This window comes from Bombus fervidus, chromosome 8 (genome assembly GCF_041682495.2).
Source record: "Bombus fervidus isolate BK054 chromosome 8, iyBomFerv1, whole genome shotgun sequence".
Lineage (NCBI taxonomy): Eukaryota > Metazoa > Arthropoda > Insecta > Hymenoptera > Apidae > Bombus > Bombus fervidus.
In genome coordinates, this window is record NC_091524.1 from 13389479 (window position 1) to 13412385 (window position 22907).

Sequence of the window (22907 nt, forward strand, 5' to 3'; positions counted from 1 at the left end):
GCAACGTTTCAGGCTCCGCGTCGGATTTTGGACATCTCGAACGTTCACTTACGCGCTATCTACAAACGATAGGACGTTTACATTTAGTTACGCTATTAAGTACGATCTATCGCCTATATATTATATACAATTGAGTTAGAACGAGTCTTTAGGAACTTCAAAACAGAAACTCGAGAGCTACTTCGCCGAACTAAGAGCTAAGGGATTCCAAGATCTTTAGGAGCCGAATCGAAGCTTTCCCCTCTTCTTTAAGTGTCCAGTCTTGCATCTTAAAGAACCACAACGAAAAATTTCTTACTTCCATTCGCAAAAATAATAATAATCGACCCTTCGTCAAGGTTTCTATGTAAGGATAATCAAACAAAGTAATAATAAAATAAAAGTAATAATAATAAAACCAACGTGCTTCGTCGCCTATTTAGAGAATTCGTTCCCCAAGATGCAACGTAACTTATACGCAAGTAGAGTACGGATATTTATGCGTTTATAGAAAATTTAAGTAAAATAAGACGCAGAAACGTATGAAATATTCGAAGTGAGATATTCGTTAGGATATTCGATAAGCGAAACGAAACATTATATAGATCCTACCTTTTTTTTTTTTTCATCGTATTTATAAAAATATCGTTTTGCACAAACATCCATAGTCTATCTATGATATGATATAACCTATAATATACAGCATCGGTCAGAGTTGCGTTTCCTTTCTTCTTTCTTTCTTTTTTCTTTTTTTTTTTTTCGTTTTCTTTTATTCACCTTTTCAGTATTTTTGGCGAACGATTATTAAACTAAACATTAACAAGAGGATCTAAGTATCTAGGTGGAATACTTATATCGCTTACGTTCATTTTCTACTATCGTATATACATATAGAGGGACCGGTGTACGATAGAATTCGAGGCACGTGCAGTTTTCACGACGATGACGAAGATGAGATCGAAAATCGAATGGTCTTCGCGAGGTTCGCGGTTAGAATTCGTTCTCGTACCGCATGTTGCTTCGTTTCGCGAGTCTCGAAGACAAAGAGGTTGAAAGGGGTGGCGTTGCGTCTCGGCGAAAATGTGGACGTTCGTGTCAAAAAATGCTCGGATAATAACGTAATAAATTATCGTTTAAATAAAAGAGTAATACGAAATACAAGTAGAAATATTCCACTTCCAGAATAATAAATGCCCCTCGACGAAACAAACGAAAATTAAACGTAGATAACATAGTTATTGAAGGGAAATATAAAGATACGTACGTGGAAAATAAGGAAATACGATATAACGGACGACGGGTGAGTCTCGTAAAAATTTCTAGATTTTTAACAACGTTCGATAAATTGCTCGAATAATTTATCAAATTATATTGCACATTTTTTGAAGTACAAATTACAGAGCTTGAAAAGCTTCCTTGTCGATATTTCAACGATTTAACTTCTAAAATATTCGTAATCGAAGAACAAAATTCTCTGATTAACCTTTAAATACGCTAAACAAATTGGGAGAGATTATATACTTGCTTTAAGAAAACGATTATCTCTAGAAAAAAATCATCCTAGTTTTACGTAAATCTAAATAACTTTTGTACTATAATAATTCGTTTTAATTTCTCACTTTCAAATAGTAGAAACAACAAATTAGGAACGAAGCGAAGAGAAAGATTTCACATTTGCGTAGTTATTTCTTTCGTATTCACTCGATTAAAACGACTTTTAAGATTCTTTCTGTCGTTGTTTGTTCCTCGGAGCTTCTATACTTGCGCGCTTACTTTCCACTATCCTTAAATCGAATCATTAATTAATCCAAATGTATAAAACCAATGCCTATAATTTTAAGTAGAATTATTTCCGTCGAATCTTCTCGACAATTAACAACAAAACATTTAGAAACCTACTATCGAGCCTCTAAACCTTCTACAATAAATACAACTACCCTTTCCCGGTTTAAACGTCCTGTCTACGACGTCGAAACCGAAGAAAACCGAAGTTCTATGATTTTTCAAAAAACACGAAGAACTTCAAATATTTCAACGTACGCAAATGTATTTCACAAGTTGTTGCAACTCAAAATAATTCAGTTCTGCGTTAGAAGAGCGTAAAAATCGACCAAGTAGAATTTCAAGGGCTAAGAATGAAAGATTACGGAGATAATATTTGTCCATTACTTCGTAGAGTCTGTTCCCCGCGTCAATATTATGTGTTTAGAAAGTAATTGGTTTCTAAGTTTCCAAACACTTGTTCACTTTTCCTGAAAGTTTGAGTCGTGTGTCTCTTACGAAGTACATGCGCGATATTTTGAAAAATGAAACGATACAAGATACTAGCGACAGACAAATACGAATACCTCCCCCGAAAATTCGTACCTATCGAACCAAATACAAAAGATTGCGCTCCCTAAACCAAACACAGAAGATCTTCCGATCGAGGAGACGAGAACGTCAAATGGATCAATCAGCAAGAGAAAAAAAAACAAACAAAAAAAAAAGAATAAACAAAGCAAATAATAATCTAGAGGAAAATTGGGCGAATTCTGAACGAATTCTTTGATAGGTTTGGTCCGATAAAATTGAGAAAGCTGTTCGCGCGATGGGGATCTTAATGGTCGCGAGAGTGCGGAAGTCGAGGCCGCGATCAGTCGATTCGATGCACGCGGCAACCATCGGGATGACCTAAAACCTACGTTAATTGGAACTTTACTAATTGATTGTACTCTACGTCAGCGGTGCGCGGCGTTCATTAATTCTCTTCTCGATTGCACTTTACTGGGCGATCGTTGTTCCGCGTTTCGCGGCGTAATTGCGACCTCGAACGTGTCCGTGCACCCATCAAGGGAAAACTGGCGCCCTGTGCGTGCGTGTAAATAGGACGACGTCGACGACGACAAAGATGGCGTTCGAATTACGCCAGCAGTTAGCGACAGCCAGATCCTTGAAATCGTTCAGCGTCAGCGATCAGGGTTCGAACACGGATTAAAAGATCGTTTTCTCCTCGCGATACAATTAACGGCTCTTCGATACCGAACAGATTAGTCTTCTCTTTCACCTGGCTTCACCTCGTGCTCGTCCCTGCTCGAATGGCCACGATGATTATCCGGAATCGTGGCCCGCGATCGCTCTCCGTAAATTGGTAATTGAGTCGAGGAGACGATACGTCGCGTCGCGTCGTCGAGAATCACCAACGCGTGAAAATGAAACGCGCCGCGATAAACGAACGAGAGAGTGGCTCTCTTAGGGAAAACGTGGAAAACGATCGGCCGTTTCTGCTTTTTTTTCTTTTTTTTTTTTTACATGTACGTTTGTGTGTGTGTGTGCGTAGAAGTACATATGGAAGTTTCCGCTATCTTTCTTTCTTTCATTCGGAGAATCGCAATTAACGAGGTATAATTCTTCGCGCGATGGGATGTTGGAAATACATAACGCTCGAGAGGCTGAGTACTCTTGATCGACAAACAGACCGTTTTTTAATCTATAGAATCTTTGCAATCGATTTGGTATCGGGTTAAGTTACTTGGACCAAATGTACGATGTTTCAAAGAAACTATCTCTGATTAGAGATTTATTTGGAAAATACGTTTCGTACGCGCTAATTTTCCTCGAGACCGTTAATGGAGTTACTCGACAGTTATTAATACCATGAAGCAGTTTTTATCACGTTTATCAGATATTTTAACATGCATGCATATAAACGGCGTTTTGATCGATTACTTACTGAATGATTCAATAAATAATAACAGATATCCAATCTAATTACCGTTTCCAATTTATGACGTAGAAATTATTGAATTAATTTGCAAAACTACGTTCATGCTCGTCAGCATGTTTATCTGTTTGCAATTGCTAAAATTATATCGATATAATTAATCAGTAATTAATAGCGGGACAAAAATACATAATTCCATTGAACAAGAGTACCGAACGTTCTGCAATGAGGTAACCAAAAGATAATATTCAACGCATCTCTGCTCCCAAATTTACACAAAATTATACGCAGGACATGTACATACACGAACAAGGTGTCTATGTTATCAAGAGATCTAAAAAGTAGCTATACAAATCTAAATAATCATACGTTTAAATTAAAGAGATATCGTGCGATGAAATTTTCATGTGGAAAAAGAAGATTTTATGGCTGTTTCACACAAAAAGAAACGAAAATATACGGTCATGAATTTTACATCGAACAGCAAGTAAATTTGTATTCTAGAACTTGTGCTCTTTAATTTTTGAAACAGCTATCTAAATTTATGGGGAAATGTAACGTCCGTGGTATCGTAAAATACGTCTGATCACAGGCGATCCGTTTCCCCTTACGCTTACAATGTCCTCCCTTTCTTTGCGTTCCGCATGCACAGGACAATTACCCTTCCCTACTTTGCGTACGTCATTCCAACAATTGTCCCACGTAAAAGTTGCACGGTCAGATGTGCAAACCTAGCGGAAATTTCATCTAAATTCTCAACTGTTATCTGTATTTTTTACTATTACGTCTCCTTAAGTGCAAATTATTCTTTCTACGCGCTAACGATTTTCTTACACCGCATACGTATTCGTGACAATTTATGACCACGCTTAATGAATGACTTCGTATAAGTGACAGGAACAAATAAAGTTTTAACGACGGCGAAGGAAACTCTTTGGTACTCGTTACATAATATTAGACTCTTGAGAAAGTTACGCGTAAAAAAGAGTTCGTTTTTTCTTTAATGGGTTCAATTGAAAAGAACTATAACTTAAGAAATCACGGCTTTTAGAATAACTAGGAAATTTATAGTCAGCCAAGCTTCGCCGGGTAATTCATTTTTGAAATAGAATTCTGAATGAATATCGACTTAGAAAACGATAATGTCAAACAAAATATAAAAATCATTACATACGCTATCAAATATCTGTAAATTTCATTGAACTCATCCACGTTTGATCATCGGAAATCATCTTTCGGCATTTCCATCGCTACCGTCGATAGAGATTTTTAAGCGTAGAAAATTCAGTTAACTTTTTCACTGCCACATCGTTCACATTTGTGTAACGAACAAATTTTTCTACAAGTTTCGTCATCGAATTTACCTTCCACGAATAATTTCGAAAATACGTTTCTTTCCTCGTGAGTCAACGATGGCTCGTGATAATCAGTGGAAATAGAACTTTCATTGCTCAAATAAAAATACCCCTCGCTATATTATTCAAGCGAAGTTTTCACGTGTAATTGGAGCGATCTAGAACGAAGTGTCACAAATCTGACAGAGATTCGGTAGTAACGTTATTTTTCTCCAGTCGAAGATATCTATTTTTACGAATTTAACATTTCGCTAATAATAGCTTAAAAACTTACTTTATTCTAATTAAAAGACACATTAATCCTCGATTATTAATCCTCAGATCGTAGATCATAGGTGATTCACTTGACTTTTAATCTTTCGTAATTTTAGATATAATTCTATACATTGATTCGTATTCTATGTTTTACATAATAAAGATAACGAGATGTATCTGCGATATAAGATATGGAATTTAAGTAAAAATTTAAATTACGTAGTTCAACTGAAATATAACTTAAATCGCTGTGTGCCAATGGTCATTAATCTTAGAATACAGTGACTACGAGAACTATTTGCAAAACCATTGTATTTATCACAGCATTTGCAAACTAAAATAACAAAATTAATTAAGTCCACGTATACTAAATTTCGTATGATTTAGCGTATCATTTTCATATTATTACAACATTTTGATACTACGACAATGAAATTTACATAAAACAGAATATAGAAACCTGGTGTAACAGATGTAAAACTTGATAAAGGAAAGTTTCAATGGAAAATAAGGATACGAGCAAATACTCTTTTGTAGCCACTATATATCGCATACTCGAGACATAAAATTTCAATGAACGTTAAATAGGCAAAAAATGAATTAAACCCAAATCGTTCCAAGATCACCTACGATCTAATCACGCCGAATTAACGATTAAACGTAATAAAAACAAAAAACAACGTTAGCATTATATCGATCAAAACTCCACATTAATACATACATCTGTTTTATCGAATTGCAAATTCGTGTGATTCGCACACTCGAAATTAGTCAGCCAGCCTCTAACAAGTGTTGACTGCAAAATTCGTAATTTCCACGATTCAACGTGACAACCCCTAGTGGTATCGCGAGCGAGGGAAAAATTCGCGACGCGGTTCGCACGCAAAATTGAGCGTCACTGTCCAATTTACGATTTATCTGTCGTGACGTGCACGCTGTACATACATGCATGCATGCATGCTCGCTCGGTGGCTCGCGAGCGCGATAACGCAGCGCGCAGTTGGGTCGATGCATTATGCAGTTTTCCGTGCGTTCATTATATTTTTAGACCTTTACGATTGCAAGGTTACGCTCGTAACGGCCGGCTCTTCTCGTTAATTGCGATTTTTCCGCGGCAATCGCCCGCTAACCGGATAAGGATTCCGCTCCTACGAAACGTTCGCCTCGCATCGTACAGACCAATTTCTCTCTCTCTCTCTCTCTCTCTCTTTCTCCCTTGTTCGCGTTCTCTTTCGCTCGAGATCGTTTCGCAAGATCGAACGACTCTGTTCTTCGTTGACAATATCGATCGTTTTCTGGCTTTTCTCGTTCGACGTTCGTCGAATTTTTCTCCGATATCGAGAAACTCATTGACCGATTTTTGGGGGAATTTCTTTCTTTTTTTATTGCAGAATCGAGTTCGTTGTAGCTGTTTAACTTCTGGCTTGTTTGTTTGAGCTTCTGTTTGATCGAAGCTTCTTTCTTTGTTGCCGTTGAAATTGGAGTTTACGTTAGTTACTGCGTATCACGAAGAAGAAGGAAGCTTCTTGAAACTGTTGTTCGATTTTGTGAACTATAATTTTTACGCAAACGTTTTTGAAATAAGGAACAAGAAGCCTATTATCGATGGAAAAATACTTGATCGTTGGAACGAACGAAGAGATCGTAATGAAGCAATACAGAATTAATATACAAAGTGCCTTGTAAGATTCTTATACGATTCTTTACGGAAACGTGAACGTAAAAGGAAGAAAGTTCGTTTAAATGAATCATGGTTCTTTGAAAGAATCGATTTTACTTCTGAATAATGACTTGCAATTAGACATCCCTTGTCATCTAAAGAAGCACAACCCAAATAAGAAACGTAGATAGAAAATACCAAAACGAAGGCCTAGATTTAGCATTAGAAATATCACTTGGATACTTTTGTCCAATTGAGTTATTGTTTCCACGCGAAAAGTTGCTATCTTGATTCATAAATACGTTTATCCGCAAGTCTTTAAATTCAGGGATGAGGGAGCGCTGTTTTAATGTTCCGTTTGAGCTAATGTAAAACTGTAAGTGTTTCTTTATAATCGTTTCTTATGTTTACTAAAGAAAAAACTTTTTGGCTATTGTTTAAATAAAATACAGCACATCCCACTTAATTATACTACACTTTGCAAGGCGTCTTGTATAATAATTCGCACTGTCACGATAAAAAAAAAAAAACTTGATAGTTTTGTCACAGAGAAGCAAAGTACTTGAAACAATTCGCACATTATTTTGCAAGTTATCAAAGATATCCTTCGACGGTCTACGTGTTCCCTGTTCGACAAATGTTTCCAGGAATTGTCTCTGACGGTTAATCGATGCTCGTTATAAATTGATCGAGCGTTTTGTGTCGAGTCGATCGAATTCGATTGGTCGTAGGGTTTGGGACGAGCCGGGTGCATCGCTGAAAATTAAAGCTCGATTAAACGCAGAATCACGCGCGGTTTAAACGTCGATCTGGCTTATCAGGAACGATCAGGATTCGCGGAAAATGCGAGGTGAGAGCGAACGTTCGATGCCATCGCGCGGAAACTTACGTGACAACGCAAATACGAAAAAGAGAGCTACGTAAATTCGGTAAAACGCTTGTTCCACGGTGACATTTTTAAGAATAACGAGCCTGAAAAATTCTATTTATTTCTTAGTCGAGAAATTACTCTTCTTCGTTTCTCTCTCGTACATTTCTTTGACGCAATTGCTTGAAATCTCGCGTGAATTTTCTTATCGAACATGGTGGATCCATGCGTGAAACGGTCTAAGTTGGAACGATCTAACTGTGAGTTGATGATTCATATAACGATAAATTTTGTTGGGAAGGTTATTCGATAAACTTATTGGTTGCATAAGTCGTCGCAAATTATAAAGATTGATAAAGATTCTGTCTCGATCGGATGAAAAATTGTACTGCGACGCATGTGTATGTTTAGATTTCACACAATTTATCTAAGCTTCGCCGCGTTCTACATTACGACTACCTCTTGGTATCGAGACTTGTATCGAATCGATAGATATTCACTCTTGTATTTTGCTTTTCATCGTTTGGGATAGTAGATAGGTATTTGTCAATTGTTTTTGGTCGAGAGAAAAATCGTTCTATTTTGAAAAATTAATATTTAAAATTAGCATTTAAAGTGAAAAATAAATAATAATTTCGTCCTACACTTATTATTTTCAGATATGTCACGTCATTCTATATATATAATTTTTCAAACTATTGGAAGAAAAATGGAAACAGTAAAAATCGAGAATATCTAAAAAAAAAAGCTTATCAATTTTGGACACGAATGAACATATATGATTTTTGCGTTTATAGGAAATTCCTGTGAATCAACAAAATCAAAACATCGGCAATTTTGTCAATTTCTCCAACCTAACGAACATTGCCAACACGATTCTTTATTAAACGATCCGTAGGACACGTTCTATTCTTGTCGACAAATTATTAGTACAATTGCCGTAAGTTAATTAATGATACCAAACTAATCCGATTATAGAGAATTTTATTTTAACTCGACAAACACCGATTCCTTTTATTAGTCGAAATTTCACGTACAATTCAATGTCCAAGAGTTTTTTTTTTTTCAATTTTCGATATTAATACTTTTAATGCAATGCGTACAATTTGATTTTCTATGCGAATAAAAACTAAAATAGTATTTTTAAATAGAACGATCGCTCGATCAACTGAAACGAATCACAATGCACATTATCTCCGAATATGATATTCGTATAAATACAACAAATCAAATATGTACTCTTTTCAAGTTCTCTATTTCTCGATTATTCCTTTTTAATTGTTTAGATCCATTGAAATTCCTCCTTTTACGCTCGACTTATATTCGTAATAATAAGCGTCATAAATACGAAAGAATCTTATTGTTCGATTAGTCCTTTTGAAATGCTTGGAATGAAATTCTTTGCCTACTTTTTCGCTCGTATGAAAACAAATGCATACCGAGTGGCAAAGCGAAATAGAACGAAATGCTGATTGCTTGTGAAAAAGTATTAAGTACTGTACCAGTTGTAGTAGCATTGGCAAAATTGCAAATAGGTCGGAATGCTACCGACAACAAGCCGCGTTTTAATGGTTCATAATTTCTTGGTGATCGTGTATTTATTCGTCGTTTGTTAAATTACGCGAAATTTATTCCTCGAAGGGTATTTAGCCCGATAAATACGTAATTCCCCTATATTACCCGAACGTGTAAGGATTTCATAAATTTTAACGAAACGAACAGGTTGAATCAATTGCGATCGTTAAGGTAAAAATTCGCGAGTTTCACTGAGGGGGGAAAGGGTTTACGAAACTCTATTTGGAATGATTCGCAGAGATAACAATAGATTATCCTTTAGTAAGTATGGATAATGCGAGTGAAAATCACATTTGAAAAAGAAACATCATTTTTCATGTTGTAATTGAATATAAATGGCAAAGCAATAACATTTAACTCTCTCCTTCTAGTTATTTACGTGAAAGCTTGTATGGGTATGTTTCGAGCAAGAAGTTCCGAGAATTTAATTTCATAATACAAAAGATAATAATTGCAGCATTTAAATTCGGAAGAATGAGCAAAATTGGAAATAAATTCCATCGAAATGTAATCGAAATATCGCGAAGTAGCTAATATTTGAAAAAGCATTCGAAATTCGTGTTATTGATTTTCAATTATAGGAATAAAGCGCGTAAAAAGTTAATCAAACTATAACCGATCGATGTTATAATTTCATTTTGAAAAATTCAATATCCATCAAAAATTTCAGCAAGATATTCATACGAATTATGATGTCACCGAAGAAACGAGTGTGAAGAAATCAATGGTAATTTCATATTTTAATTACTCTCTATCGAAGCAAGTATTTCTAGAGTACCAACGCGAGGAATCAGAACTGGTTTCTCCAATGCAGTAACATTTCCAAACAAAAACAACAGCATACGTGGGAAGCGTTCGGACGTAAACTTCGTCAAACTGGATGCAAAGATGACAACCAGCTCACGCACACTCGCCGGTAAAGCTCCATGATCGACGTACCGAGCTTTTTACGCGGCTGTCAATCATCGAACAAACGTCGATACTTCGATTAAAAACGTAGCCAGAATAGAAAGGCAAATTAAAAGAGTAAAAAGAAAAAAGAAAAATAAAAGGGAACAGGGGAAAAAAGAAGCGAAGAAAGACTCGCGTCAAAGTGTTGCAAAAAGTGGAAGCGAATCGTTTCCAGTTTACAAGCTTGAAACTCCCTAATCCCTTCTGGAATCAGATCTGGCGGCCAGCCAGGAAACCAAATGGAGAAAAGGGAAAGAAAAATAACAAGAGACCCGGGAGTAGAATTAAACGCGAGGAAAGGATTCGAGAGGATTCGAAATGAAACGCATTAACTTTTGATCCCTCGTCGTAACCGCAACGAGGACGAGCCGAGGTCTGGTGACGGGATTAATATTCACGTTTCGTCTGTGACGACACCGAAATCGTGCACGGCGAGCCTTTCGATTAATCGATAGCGACCAGAGGTCCCGTGGTCGAGTCCTTCGTTGCAGTACCACGGGCCTCCGCACACGGAACACTATGAATATTTCACGGATCGATCGATTACCAGGGACTCCGTTCGCGAGGGTCTCTTGCGAGGAGCAGGAGGACGGTGGTGGAAAGTAGCCGGCTACTAAATATACAATGCGTCCGAGGAAAAAAACGGAGTTCGTCCTGCACGACTGCATCGACCGCAATTGCGTTCCAAATGTCGAACGATCGAAACGAACGTTTCGATGAAACCCCTGCCGCGCCTCCACCCCTTCTCAAGATTCCTAGAATCGTTTTTTTCTTCCATCTAGAATCAAGAGCGCAACTGGCGAGTTACGCGTAGGATGAGTCACGCGATTCGAACGATTAAACGATTACGTACATTGTTACAAAGCAGGGAAGTAAAGAAGTATGGAAAAAGAATCGTGGAAATTATCGTCGGTTTCGTAGAAGAGCGTAACGCGATAAAAATAAATTCTTCGAGGAATTAGTTTGAAATAGGAAGTTCGAAATAGAAGGTTACTAATTGTACGATTGTTTAGTAATAGGCAAATTTGTTTCCATTTACAATTTAGATAATATTTTCTTCAATTTTCAAAGTTTCCTATTGACAAACAAACGAAATAATATTTGCGAATTTCTGATTGTTCTTAGCCTCTTAGTGTTTCTAATTATTCAGGAGAATACGTATAATTGGCCCGATAAAGAATCACCTAGTAACTTCAAATTGAGCGTAAGAATGTCAGATAGCGTAACGTGCATTATAGATACTTTCGTAAATTTCTGTTATCATGTGTACACGTGTATTTCTTTTTTCGGATACCAAGGAAAGGAAATTGACGATTCCAGCTTTGTACGTATAATTTTAACGATGTTGACTCGTTACCTCGAATTCTTAATTTACTACGTGAAGAGTTCACTGCAGCGAGGAGGCAACTCCTAACATTTAATTTCTATTTATTAGAAAGAAAGAAAAGTATAGAAAATAACGAATATAAATAATAAAGAATATTAGTCGTCTATTAATTTACAGAAAATCAGATTTCCGAAAATCCATGCGATTTTCATTGATCTTTGTTGATTTATTCAAATTACTGGAAAAATGATGCTCTACCTCCTTATTACTGCAGACCCTTCAAATATAGATCAATAATTTACCAAAGCTATATCGCCATCGCTCGTTACACTCCAACACCCGCTAATTACCTTATCTAAACTAATAGGAAAACAAAAATAAGCAGCTGAAATACTGGTTCTCGTATCACCCGAACGCTCGTGAGAAACGCGAGGTCATCGTGCATCGCGCTGACCGCAATGCAACGCTTGCTTCATACGTTTTGTACGAACAGAAACGATGCACTAACGCGTGTAAGCGCGGAACAAACGAATTTACGACGATTTTTTGGAAGCAGAAAATTGTCAAATCGTGGAGAAAGGTCATCGTTTATGAGATGCACCGTGAAAAGGCGACTCGGGTTATCCTGTGCAGGACGTTTCTGCCGCGAATCAGCGATTCGATATGGCGTTGGTATAGTAAGCGCGATATTTTCAAATCAACGCTGTTCGAACGAAGGACGAATAAAAGAGCGTGGTAAGCTCGTGAAATATATAAGTATAGCGATTTTCTATATTAATGTCAGTTTATGATCACAAAGGGATATTTTAATACACGAGAACGATAAAATATCTACAAGCGAAAAGAACTTGTTAGCTCGAAAAATTTTATCGACCAAACAGAGAAGAAAAATTGTCAACTTTACTTTTTTAAATTTACCTTGAAATTCGAGATTGTTTTTGGAGATGGCGAATATCAATCGTGCACCTGACAAACGAAATTAAGAATTTCACACAAAACTTATACTAATCGTATAAATGTTAAGGCAAATAGTATTTTCATATCTTGGCAGGCAATATTTTTAAAGGTACTAAGAGGCTGGTAATATATGCGTTTAGCTGCAGAAAAACGTGTAACAAAAACACATATATAATCTTTGACCGAATTTATAAAATTGCCCCTCTATGAACGATCATAAATACGATCTATCGTGCGGTCCTTTTACCTGTGGTCTTGATATAGAATATATATGCACGATAGTAATGCTATAACATTCCCACTGTCAAAACAATCGCGTTCTTGAAATTATACTAAAGCAGATTTTTTTCTGAATTTTTGATACGATTATTCGATGCAATTAGTTTTTTTTCCCACAGAAACCTAATAAATTCCTAGACGGCAGCTAATTTTGTCACAAATTACGCAGTTTTCCGATTACTATTTCATTTAGATTCTACCGTTTAAACATTCATAAATATTCATTGTTCTCGAGTTGCAAACCTGTTCTTAGATCGTATAATTTCTGCATGTATATTAACTTTGGCAATTTAGTTTTCCATATGTATTTGAAATAGCAGACACACGAGCACACTATTGAATATCATCGGTATTAAAAAAACTAATACTTGGGATAAATCAAATGATAAAATGTATATATATGTATATATTGTACATAATGAATCGCGATTACTAAACGGTAGGTACTAAAATTTCAAATGAGAATAGAATTTGCAATTTATACGATACGTTATGGAGATTTCAGTGTCCATATATTCACTGTAAAGAAAGATATTAGCGGCTACAAATAAGTAAGAAGTACAAAGAAGACATTAAATGGAAAATAAGAGAAAAATAAAATTCAAAGAGCTACGTAATTAAATGTCTCTGCTTCTCATACCTCGATGGAATCTCCGCCATGTCGATCCACGAATACACGGCACACATCCTGCTTACAGGATAACGTCGTGTTTTCTCGAACAGGTATGTTTTCTCTGTACGTTAACGTCACGTTCTGCCTTCCGTTTCCGTTTCTTCGCGAATCGTTTAAAGGAAGGTGAAAATTTTCGTACGCCGATGGAACTGGACAGAAACGCTGCGCGAATCAACCGAAACGTTTCTTCCGTGTTTCAAAAAATCATCTCGTCTTCCGTTCACATATTTTTTCTTCTTATTGCACTATCTTCGACTCGGAAGGAGAATCACAAACTACGTAAAATACAACCACGACTCGTCTTTCCTTTATAAATAATTCGTTTCCTTCGTTTCCATCCGTCAGGTAGATCTCTAAAGTTGGCGTATAAATCAGGCGAAAATCGATCGATCGACCGACTTTGACTGGCTACCGTTTCTTCGCTTATTATGCAAGCTTGTACACAACGGAAATAAATAAACAAGGAGGAGCAGAAAGTCAGCTGCAAATACGGGCAAATACCACGGTTATAGGAAACGTAGAAACGAGAAATTAGGCTAGAAGATTTGATAGAATTGCGTCATGTCATGAGTTAGATATTGCACTGGTTCGCTGGCCTAACACACCGTCGTTAGATACACGCGCCGACTTGGCTGTCTCCGATGCGTTTGGCGTGCCCGACGCGCGCTCTCGATATCGTGTTTATGTCGATGCGTGATAGGAATTGGGTAAGAGCTCGCGAGTAATCGTGAACACGCGTATATATGTACGACTGCATCGAAGCAGCTCCGGGGACATTTCCCGAGACAGACGTTCGCGAATGATATTCGATAATCTCTCGTTAACGCGATGTAATTAACTATATAGCTCTGTTAAGTCCGATGAAATGCGCGAGATCGTACGGTTTCAAGTTCTGCTTAGACAGACGTTTTACAATAATATTTCTTCGATACTTTTTTCCTGCCTAAATAATATTCTGCGGGAATTAGTCCGAGAAAACTTTTCGATATTCTGAAAGTGTTTTACAAACGCTTCTGTTATACCTGATAAGACATACGAGATAGTATGATTTTAAATCTTGCTTAGACGAAGATTTCGAGATGATATTTCTTTCGTACTTAAATCCGCTGCCTAAATGATAACCTGTGAATTAACTTAAGAAAACTCTCGAATACAGTGAAAGCGTTTACGGATAAAAGAACGAAGAATCTGAGAATCAAAGATACGTTGTACGTGCATAATTTTCCTCGACGAGCTTCGTATAAACAAGACGGCAAAATTCAGCCAACGATGGCAAGATGAACGTCGCGTACGAATAACAAGAAGAACGAAATAAACACGCGACGGACAAAGAGGCAAAAAACAGTTTCGGAAAGCCGTTATCGACGCTGGCGCACTCGTAACGCGACTTAATTAGCAGCCCCGCGCCGCGCTTAAAATTTTGTTTTCTTCGCTTTACTACGTCGTCGTGTTTGAACCGCGAACGTCCACGAACGCAAACTGAATCGAATTTCGCCATGTGTGGACGTTTCTCTACCCTCCCTTAACCCCGTACATCCCTTCCCCATCGTCAGTCCTAACCCAACCCCCCTCCCCAGACCCCCTGTAGCCCTTTCTCTGTGTCATAATCGTAATCGTCGGCGCGCGAATCCCAACACCCTTCCCCTTGTCAACTGTATAAAATATTCTCAATCGTATCAACAACGGTCACATCGTACATCGTACAACGTTATTACATTATTACAATAGTTTATAGTTAATCGTAATCAATATAATATTCACAGCATTTTATGAAAATCTCTTAAAAGCACCAACCGTGGCGGCTCAAATTTTTTTTTTTTTTTCTTATCCATTCGTCCTCTTCCTTTCCTTCCTTCCTTTCTTCCTTCCTTTCTTTCTTCCTTCCTTTCTTTCTTTCTTTCTTTCTTTCTTTCTTTCTTTCTTTCTTTCTCTCTCTCTCTCCCTCCCTCTCACTCGACCTCTCTTACAATGTCCGTTAATTGTATCTCGCGTAATTTATCTCGATTTAAAAACCCGATCTTCTATCTTCATCATCCTCTTCATATTCATCTTCTTTTTCTCTTCTTTGTCCCCTTTCTCTCCCACCCTCTCACTCTGCTTTCCTTTCTCACTTTCTCTCGCTCTTCCTCTCACTCACATATATATATATACCTTCAATAATTTATCGATATATATATATATAAGCTAAACGTTTCGTCTTAAAGCACTGATTAAACGAGGGAGCTCGTTTTAACGTGTCCCTCCCTCTGAACACGCGTTTACCAACCATCCTAACCAAAATCACAGGACTAACTAGAAACACCGCCGGCTTTTTGCCTCGTCGCTCAGTGGGGATCGATGAACGCGAGGTGTACACCCTCCGTGGAGACGAACGAAAAGACAGGAGAGACCAGGAACGATAACAGGGAGAAGCGATCACGGGAACTACTCGAGGAGACGAGCGCCCTGTGACACAGCAACGGAGGAGGCGCACGAACGTTTCTCGGCCGTTTAACACGACGAGCAGGAGGCTGAACGACGGAACCTGGTGTGCCGAGAGAAGGACACGATGACAGACGACTACCAGGAGAAGAAACAGTAATAAGAGTAATAAGAGTAATAGTAGTAGTAGTAGTAGTAGTAGTAGTAGTAGTAGTAGTAGTAGTAGTAGTAGTAGTAGAAGTAGTAGTAGTAGTAATAGCAGTAGTAGTAGTAGGAGTAGTAGTAGTAGTAGTAAGTAGGAGTAGTAGTAGCAGTAATAGTAGGAGTAGTAGGAGTAGTAGGAATAGTAGGAGTAGTAGTAGTAGTAATAATAATAATAATAATAATAATAGTAGCGGGGATAAATAACGAAAGAAATACGAGAAACAACGAGCGAATGAGAATGAGGCACCACTAGTAGTAAAACTGCTCGTGTCCGTGTTCCCCTTTCCCTCGTCGAACCGCATCATCATCATCATCATCATCATTATCATCATCATCATCATCATTCCCGGCGTCACGCGGGCAACGACGTCGATTCTCCGGTAAATCGTCGGATGCGCGATCATTCGCCTCTTATCGAGAGAATCCTCCTCCATCGCGGTGATGGCGATCGATGAAACTATAACGGCGTTGATCCCGTCCAAGCGGTACAAGGACGCAGGGAAACGGAAACGAAGAAGGAGAAGAAGAAGGTGTATCGATCGGCGATTCTTCCTCCGGCGGTGGTGAACGTGGCTGTTGTTGCACGGTCTAAGGCGAACTCAATGATGCGGCGGTGGCGGCGGCGGGGCCTCTTCCTCGGAGGGATCCACGGGGCTCGGGGACAGGAACTTGCGCACATACTTCGGATAATGTGTCTTTTCGTGGGCCTTCAGTATCGTCGACCTCGAGAAGGTCTTGCCGCACAGCGTACACCGGAACGGACGTTCTCCGGTGTGCACGCGACAATGGTCCTTCATGTGGTGGCGTAACTTGAAGGCCTTGCCACAGAACTCGCACTTGAAGGGCCTGTCACCTGTATGCGCCGGTAGGTGGGCTATCAGAGAGCCAACGTCCGGGAACGACTTGCCGCAGAACTTGCAGAGGACGACGCCGGAGGTCGGGTCCGAGTGGGCCGCGAGCTCGAGATCCATCGGCTCGATCGTACCTGCGGTGGGGTAGTGGGCCTCTGGCGGCAGGTGCATACCGGGTTCGAGACCCAGCTGAGCCTGCAGCTGCAGGTGGGCCGCCTGCTCACGGTACTTGAGCGACTCGAGGCTGTGCGAGAGGATGTGCCGCGCCAGCTTGCTCTGGTGGAGGAACGAGGCACCGCAGTACATGCACGCAAACATCCGCTCATCCACACCCATCAACTCCTGCAACCAAACAAACAAGAACATCAACTTCTTGTCTTCCCTTTAGCTCGTCCGTAACACCCCCACAGAGTAATAATGCTTCTCGCTCTCCGCTTTCGCTTTCGCTTTCGCTTACGCTCTTGCTCTCCCCCACTCTTTCACTCTCACTCTCTTACTCATTTCCCTTTTTTCTTTCTTTTCTTTTTTCTTTTTTTTTTTTCTTTTTTAAATCTATTTAATCATCTATACATCTACCTATCTATTTATCTATTCATCTATTTTGTTTGCAAAAAAAAGTTCCCGTTTTCATTTCCTCTTTTTACTTTGAAGTGATCGTTTCAAGCAGAGAACAGATATCTCGTTCCGTCTTTCTCTTTCCCTCCGTCACTTATGATACGTGGACGCTATATGCACGTTCCCGCTACTTCGCCGCGACAAATCGCTCGTTTCGACGCTACTCGACTCACAGCGTACACAGATGCACATATATCGTATATATACATATATGTATGTACGAGCCGCGACTCGCCGGGCTTCAATCGGCGCACGTTCGAAAAAACTCGTGTCTCACTTTCTATTTTTTCTCTTTTTTCCACGCTCTTCCTCTCTCTCTCTCTCTCTCTCTCCCTCTCTTTCTCTTTCTTTCTCTCTCTCTCTCTCACTCTCTCTCTCACATTCTCTCCGTTTTTTTCCCGTTGCTTCTTGCGTGTTCTCTTTGCTCTCTCAATTTTTAACTACTTCTGCTTGACTGTATTCTCTCTATCGCCACTAGACCGTTGGTTAAGATATAGAAAAAAAAAAAAAATGTAGTAGAGAAAAAAAAAAAAATAAATAAAGAAAGAACAGGCAAGGCTTGTCTTCGCGAGACCACTACTTTGTAAGAAGCGCGTTTTTGGCATGACCGGATGTTACGCGTGTACGCGAGGTTCTCCTCTGTCTTTCCTTCCTCCTCTGTATCATCATGATCATCAACCCCTCTCGTTTTTCTTTTCGGTGGAAAAAAAGAAGTCCCTGAAGGCCTGACGAGAAAATGATAACTCTCGACGGCATGTAAGACGGTAGCACAAGAAGTTGACGCTCATTTTTGTTTGGCACGACGCGCACCCCAGAGATATCATATGTATAATGACATAAGGAAACTGTCTGATTTGTGTGTGTAAAAACAACGTATAAGGAACGTGTTTTATATATACACACGTATATGGGGATTCTTATACGTGTCTATATATGTATAGACGCGTATATGTGTCGTATCTGGGATAGTGGGTGACACATGTACGGGCCAACTGGCAACCCCCACAGCCTCGCTCAAGAACAACAACAGCCCACCCGCCATCCCTCGTCCCTCCTCCGATTTTTCTGTTCTTTTTTCATTTTCTTTTTGCGTATCTCTTTTTATCTTTATATTTTCCAAAAATCTTTTTGCTTTTGATACACGATCATTGGTAGTAACCGGGGCCAAGATGGCCACTGCGGCGTAAAAAGGGCTCGCCGCAGCAAAAGGCATTGCACTCAATCCAAAAAAACGACAAATCGAAATACAAATATTACAAAGTAACAAATGGTAATATAATGAATGTCAATATAATTTGTATATGTATAAACGATAGATATATATATATGTATACATATATATGTATATCGAACGTGAGAATATATATATGTAACTTGCACATAATATCAGTACATGTATGTAACGATATATATGTATTGCGTATATATATGTCGTGTATATATATGTATATACATATATATATATATATATAAAAATGTAGTAAAAAACAACCATGGCCAAAAACGAAGGTCAACTTCTTGACAGTGAGCTAGCAAGACAGGCTGGCAGGATGGGACGAACAGGAAGAACGTAGTACGTGTTACGCGCCGGTTTTCCTTCGATTTCCAGAGGAAGAAAGAAACGTCCGAAGGCACCGTCACGGATCACGATTTTATCAACGTGATTCGTTTCAGCCCGTCGAACCGTGGAAATCCAATTGGAAGGCAGGATTCACGATTTCAAGGACCATCGGGATGGGTTGGGGGGGAGGGGCGGGTTTCACGATTTCCAAAGGATCATATGGGTTATTACTCGACTTTCTTTTTCCGTTTTCACGAGAACAGAGAAGAGGCAGGAAAAGTTAGAGCAAGAAGACGAAGAGATACAAGAAGATCGATGGAAAAACAGCGCGCTAAGGAATCGACAGACGCACGAAAATAGCGAAAAGAGAGAGGTTGGACAATCGCGTAAATGGATTAGTTAGAAAAGAACGAGAGGAGCGAGAGAAACAGAGGAATGAAAGAGAAAGACAGACAGAAGACAGGACGTATGCACGGAGCATGGAGAAGTGAATTAGTTTGGAAAAGAAGATAATACGTTCGTCAAAGATAGACGAGCATGCACGATTGATCTCCTTCTGCGCAGCGCGTCTCGACGAAGATCTTTCTTACGGGGCACTTAAGCTAGAACGATCGGCAAGCGGCTAGGTCCAATTTGTCATTACGCTTGTCTCTTTAGCGAGTCTGTTCTTTTCTTTTCTTTTTTCTTTTTTTTTTTTTTTCTTTTCTTTCTTACTTTAAACGTCCTATCACGTCTATGCAAGATTCTCAAAAAGGCAACACGAGATATCGTATATGCGTAAAGTCGGGTGTATCGTAACGTAAACCTCGAATCTTAAGTCAAGGAAGGATGTACGTGTGTACTTCTGTACTGTTCTTCTCGTGAACGTCGATCGAATTCGAGCTCGATCGGGATCGAACTTTGCGCTCTGGTCAATGAACCGTTAACACTGTCACGTGATGCATCCTTGGAAATCACTAACACAAATACAAAAGTCCCATCGTACTTCAAAGGGGGAATGAACGGTTTTTCTTTGTATCGTATTCTTTTTTTCTTTTTTTTTTTTTTTTTTTTCATTATCGAACATCTCCGATCACACTCTACTCTCGGTCAGGACGACTAGCGACTCTGTTAATGACACGATCACTTTCAAAATTAGCGGGGAGAGCAGCAAACAGCAAAGCACTTGGGCACGCATGCAATAGACCCACATGCAAGTGAACTCGAAATATAATGTATGTCTGTCTATCTATCGGCGGTGGATAGATAGGCAAACAAAAAATAGATATAAATAGATAGATAGATAAAATGGATCATGTTGAAACGTTGTTCGAGCTAATCGAACGACAAATTCGTCATTGCCCGAACGATCTTACGGACTCTTGTCAACACCAGTGGTGTCGTTAACGAGTAGCACGTAAACGAACGATTCGTCGTAATCTTCGTACGACACAAGATGCATCGAGATCCAACAAATTGTAGACGTTTCTATTTCTCTATTTTTTCTTTTATACTTTATTATTAATATCTTAATATCTTTTTCTTTCTTTTTATTTTTTTTTTTTTTTTTTTTTTTTTGAAAGATTCGCATCAGCTCATCCACAATCCAATGGTAATGCCGTCGTGTGTATGCGATTGCAGATGAGTCGAGCGCGACCGGCGATACACAACCGGCGATAACCGTAATCGATATATAAATGCAGAGTAAAGAGAAAGTACGAGAATAAAAAGTAGTCAATAAATTGGAATATATAGTACGGAGAAAGAGGGAAACTCACCGGATCTGGTGGGAGTCTGTAATCCGTGGATATTTCGCTGCTCGCACTGCGCTCTTCGGTCGACCTTTCCCAGTCCATCTCTTTTTTTAACGACTGCAAACGAACATCGGGTTCACGTCAAAGTAATAATTGGATAGCTGTCGATGCTATTGGGAAAAGTATGAACCGACTTGCCAGGGCCAACCGCGCCCCAAATCATTAGCATTTATGTATTGTATTACGTTCTCGAAGAAACCCGAGTATGATATATAATTTGATTAATTGATATAACTAATTGATATAACTTGACTAATTATTCCAGACAGATAGACAATATTATGTAAACGGGTCAAAGTTGTTTGATTGGAAAGCAAACGGTTAAAAGTGTTTGTATGTACCTCTTGGCTACATTACTTAACGTAGGGTAGAAGTAACATGTAAATTAAAAATATAATGACCGATGCACGGTAGAACCTGCAGTATATGTATACCGTATCGTTCAAAAACTATATCGATCAAACGTATAAATTAAAAAATGCAAAATATTATTTTTATCCGTTTACTTCTTATGAGAAATAATTTCAAGGTGGTAAATCATTGATTCTAGAGATACTGGATACTAAGCATCTTGGAGGTAATTGAAAATTGCGAAATTTACGAAAAGAGAAGTTAATTTGTTTGACTTCAGAATGTTTTATACGTATCAACAGGTACGCTATTTACTGGTTTTTCATTGCTTATTGCTCCGCATACTAATCGATTCATACGAAATTTATGGTTTAAAATTTCACGAATGTCTGTCATATGAAATAACGTCGAATTTTTAATTCTAAATTGCATTTCTAAATTTGATGATTTTTAATTTGGATCCAGCGTTCAAGTCTGTATCATATACATATCGTAAATGTGCGTGATGTAGACAGTGGACGTGTTAATACACAGTGTGTAATAGCATCAAAGAGGCAACGTATGATACTAACTTTTAAAACGAAACGGAAGATACTTCAAAAGGTGGGAAATGGTCACAGTGACGCAAAAGTCGCAAAAATGTATTACGTTGAAAGCATTCTCATTCCGTAGCACTTATATATACTATATAAGGTATATGATACTAGAAAAAGAAGTTTTACACAGTTTGAGATACAATTTAACGCGTCAAAAGGTTACCACGATTCGGCAACAGAGAGAACAAAAGTCCTATAAGTAATTAATAAAACATAAATAATTAACAGATTTTATTATACATTCTAGCGAAACCTGTATTATTTCTTTCGATGTATAGAATAATCTCTATAAGGAAAGATAAATATCTCGTTATATAAAAATTCTCTTATCTGACCGACCATGTTTTATTCAGGAACCGAAGGTTCTACTACACGCGTTATAAAATGTCTGGAAATTAAATATCTAATGCTTCTACCTAGCGTTATGCAGCTTCCGTGTTAAAAATTTGTTAACAAAATTGGTTGCTCCGATCTCGTTTATTTATAAAATTTGTTGCTAACGAACATTTTGAAATAAAACTTCGCACGCATTGTTTCTTGTGCAATGATACGGATTTTCAGTGATGGAATAAAATACACGTACAACGATAAAATACAAAAATGTATCGGACATACAAAATTACAAGTATTACCGTCAAAAAAAAAAGCTTCTGCTATTACTTCATAATTTCAAATCTATCCACAAAATTTTCCATTTTAAACGAAGAATGATTTGCAAGTAACAAGGATATAATAACTCGTTGTTTAATAAACTATTAAATATTCCTCCGCAATCTACTACTTTCAGAACCTACACGAATTAAACATCTCTGTGGTCTTGATATATTCTATAAACCATTAACGCTTTACACCCCTCTTTTTAACACATTCGCTGCGTCTCGATCATAATTAGTCGTGCATAGTAACGTAAATATTCCATCGGTTGGTCTCTTT

At 38.3% G+C, this 22907-nt stretch overlaps 1 protein-coding gene across 5 annotated transcripts in view; it reads right to left on the reverse strand.

Annotated features, from left to right (window-relative positions):
- The window catches only part of Mamo (zinc finger protein 628-like), a 103250-nt gene that overhangs the window by 43258 nt on the left and 37085 nt on the right, over positions 1-22907 (reverse strand). For 4 of the 5 annotated variants that reach the window (XM_072008197.1, XM_072008199.1, XM_072008200.2 and 1 more), the window contains one exon: positions 20992-21084. In XM_072008197.1, coding sequence (XP_071864298.1) covers positions 20992-21084 — 93 coding nt within the window. Of the gene's footprint in view, positions 1-13399; positions 17401-20991; positions 21085-22907 lie in introns of those variants that run through there. The other variant, XM_072008201.1, reaches the window with a different exon arrangement.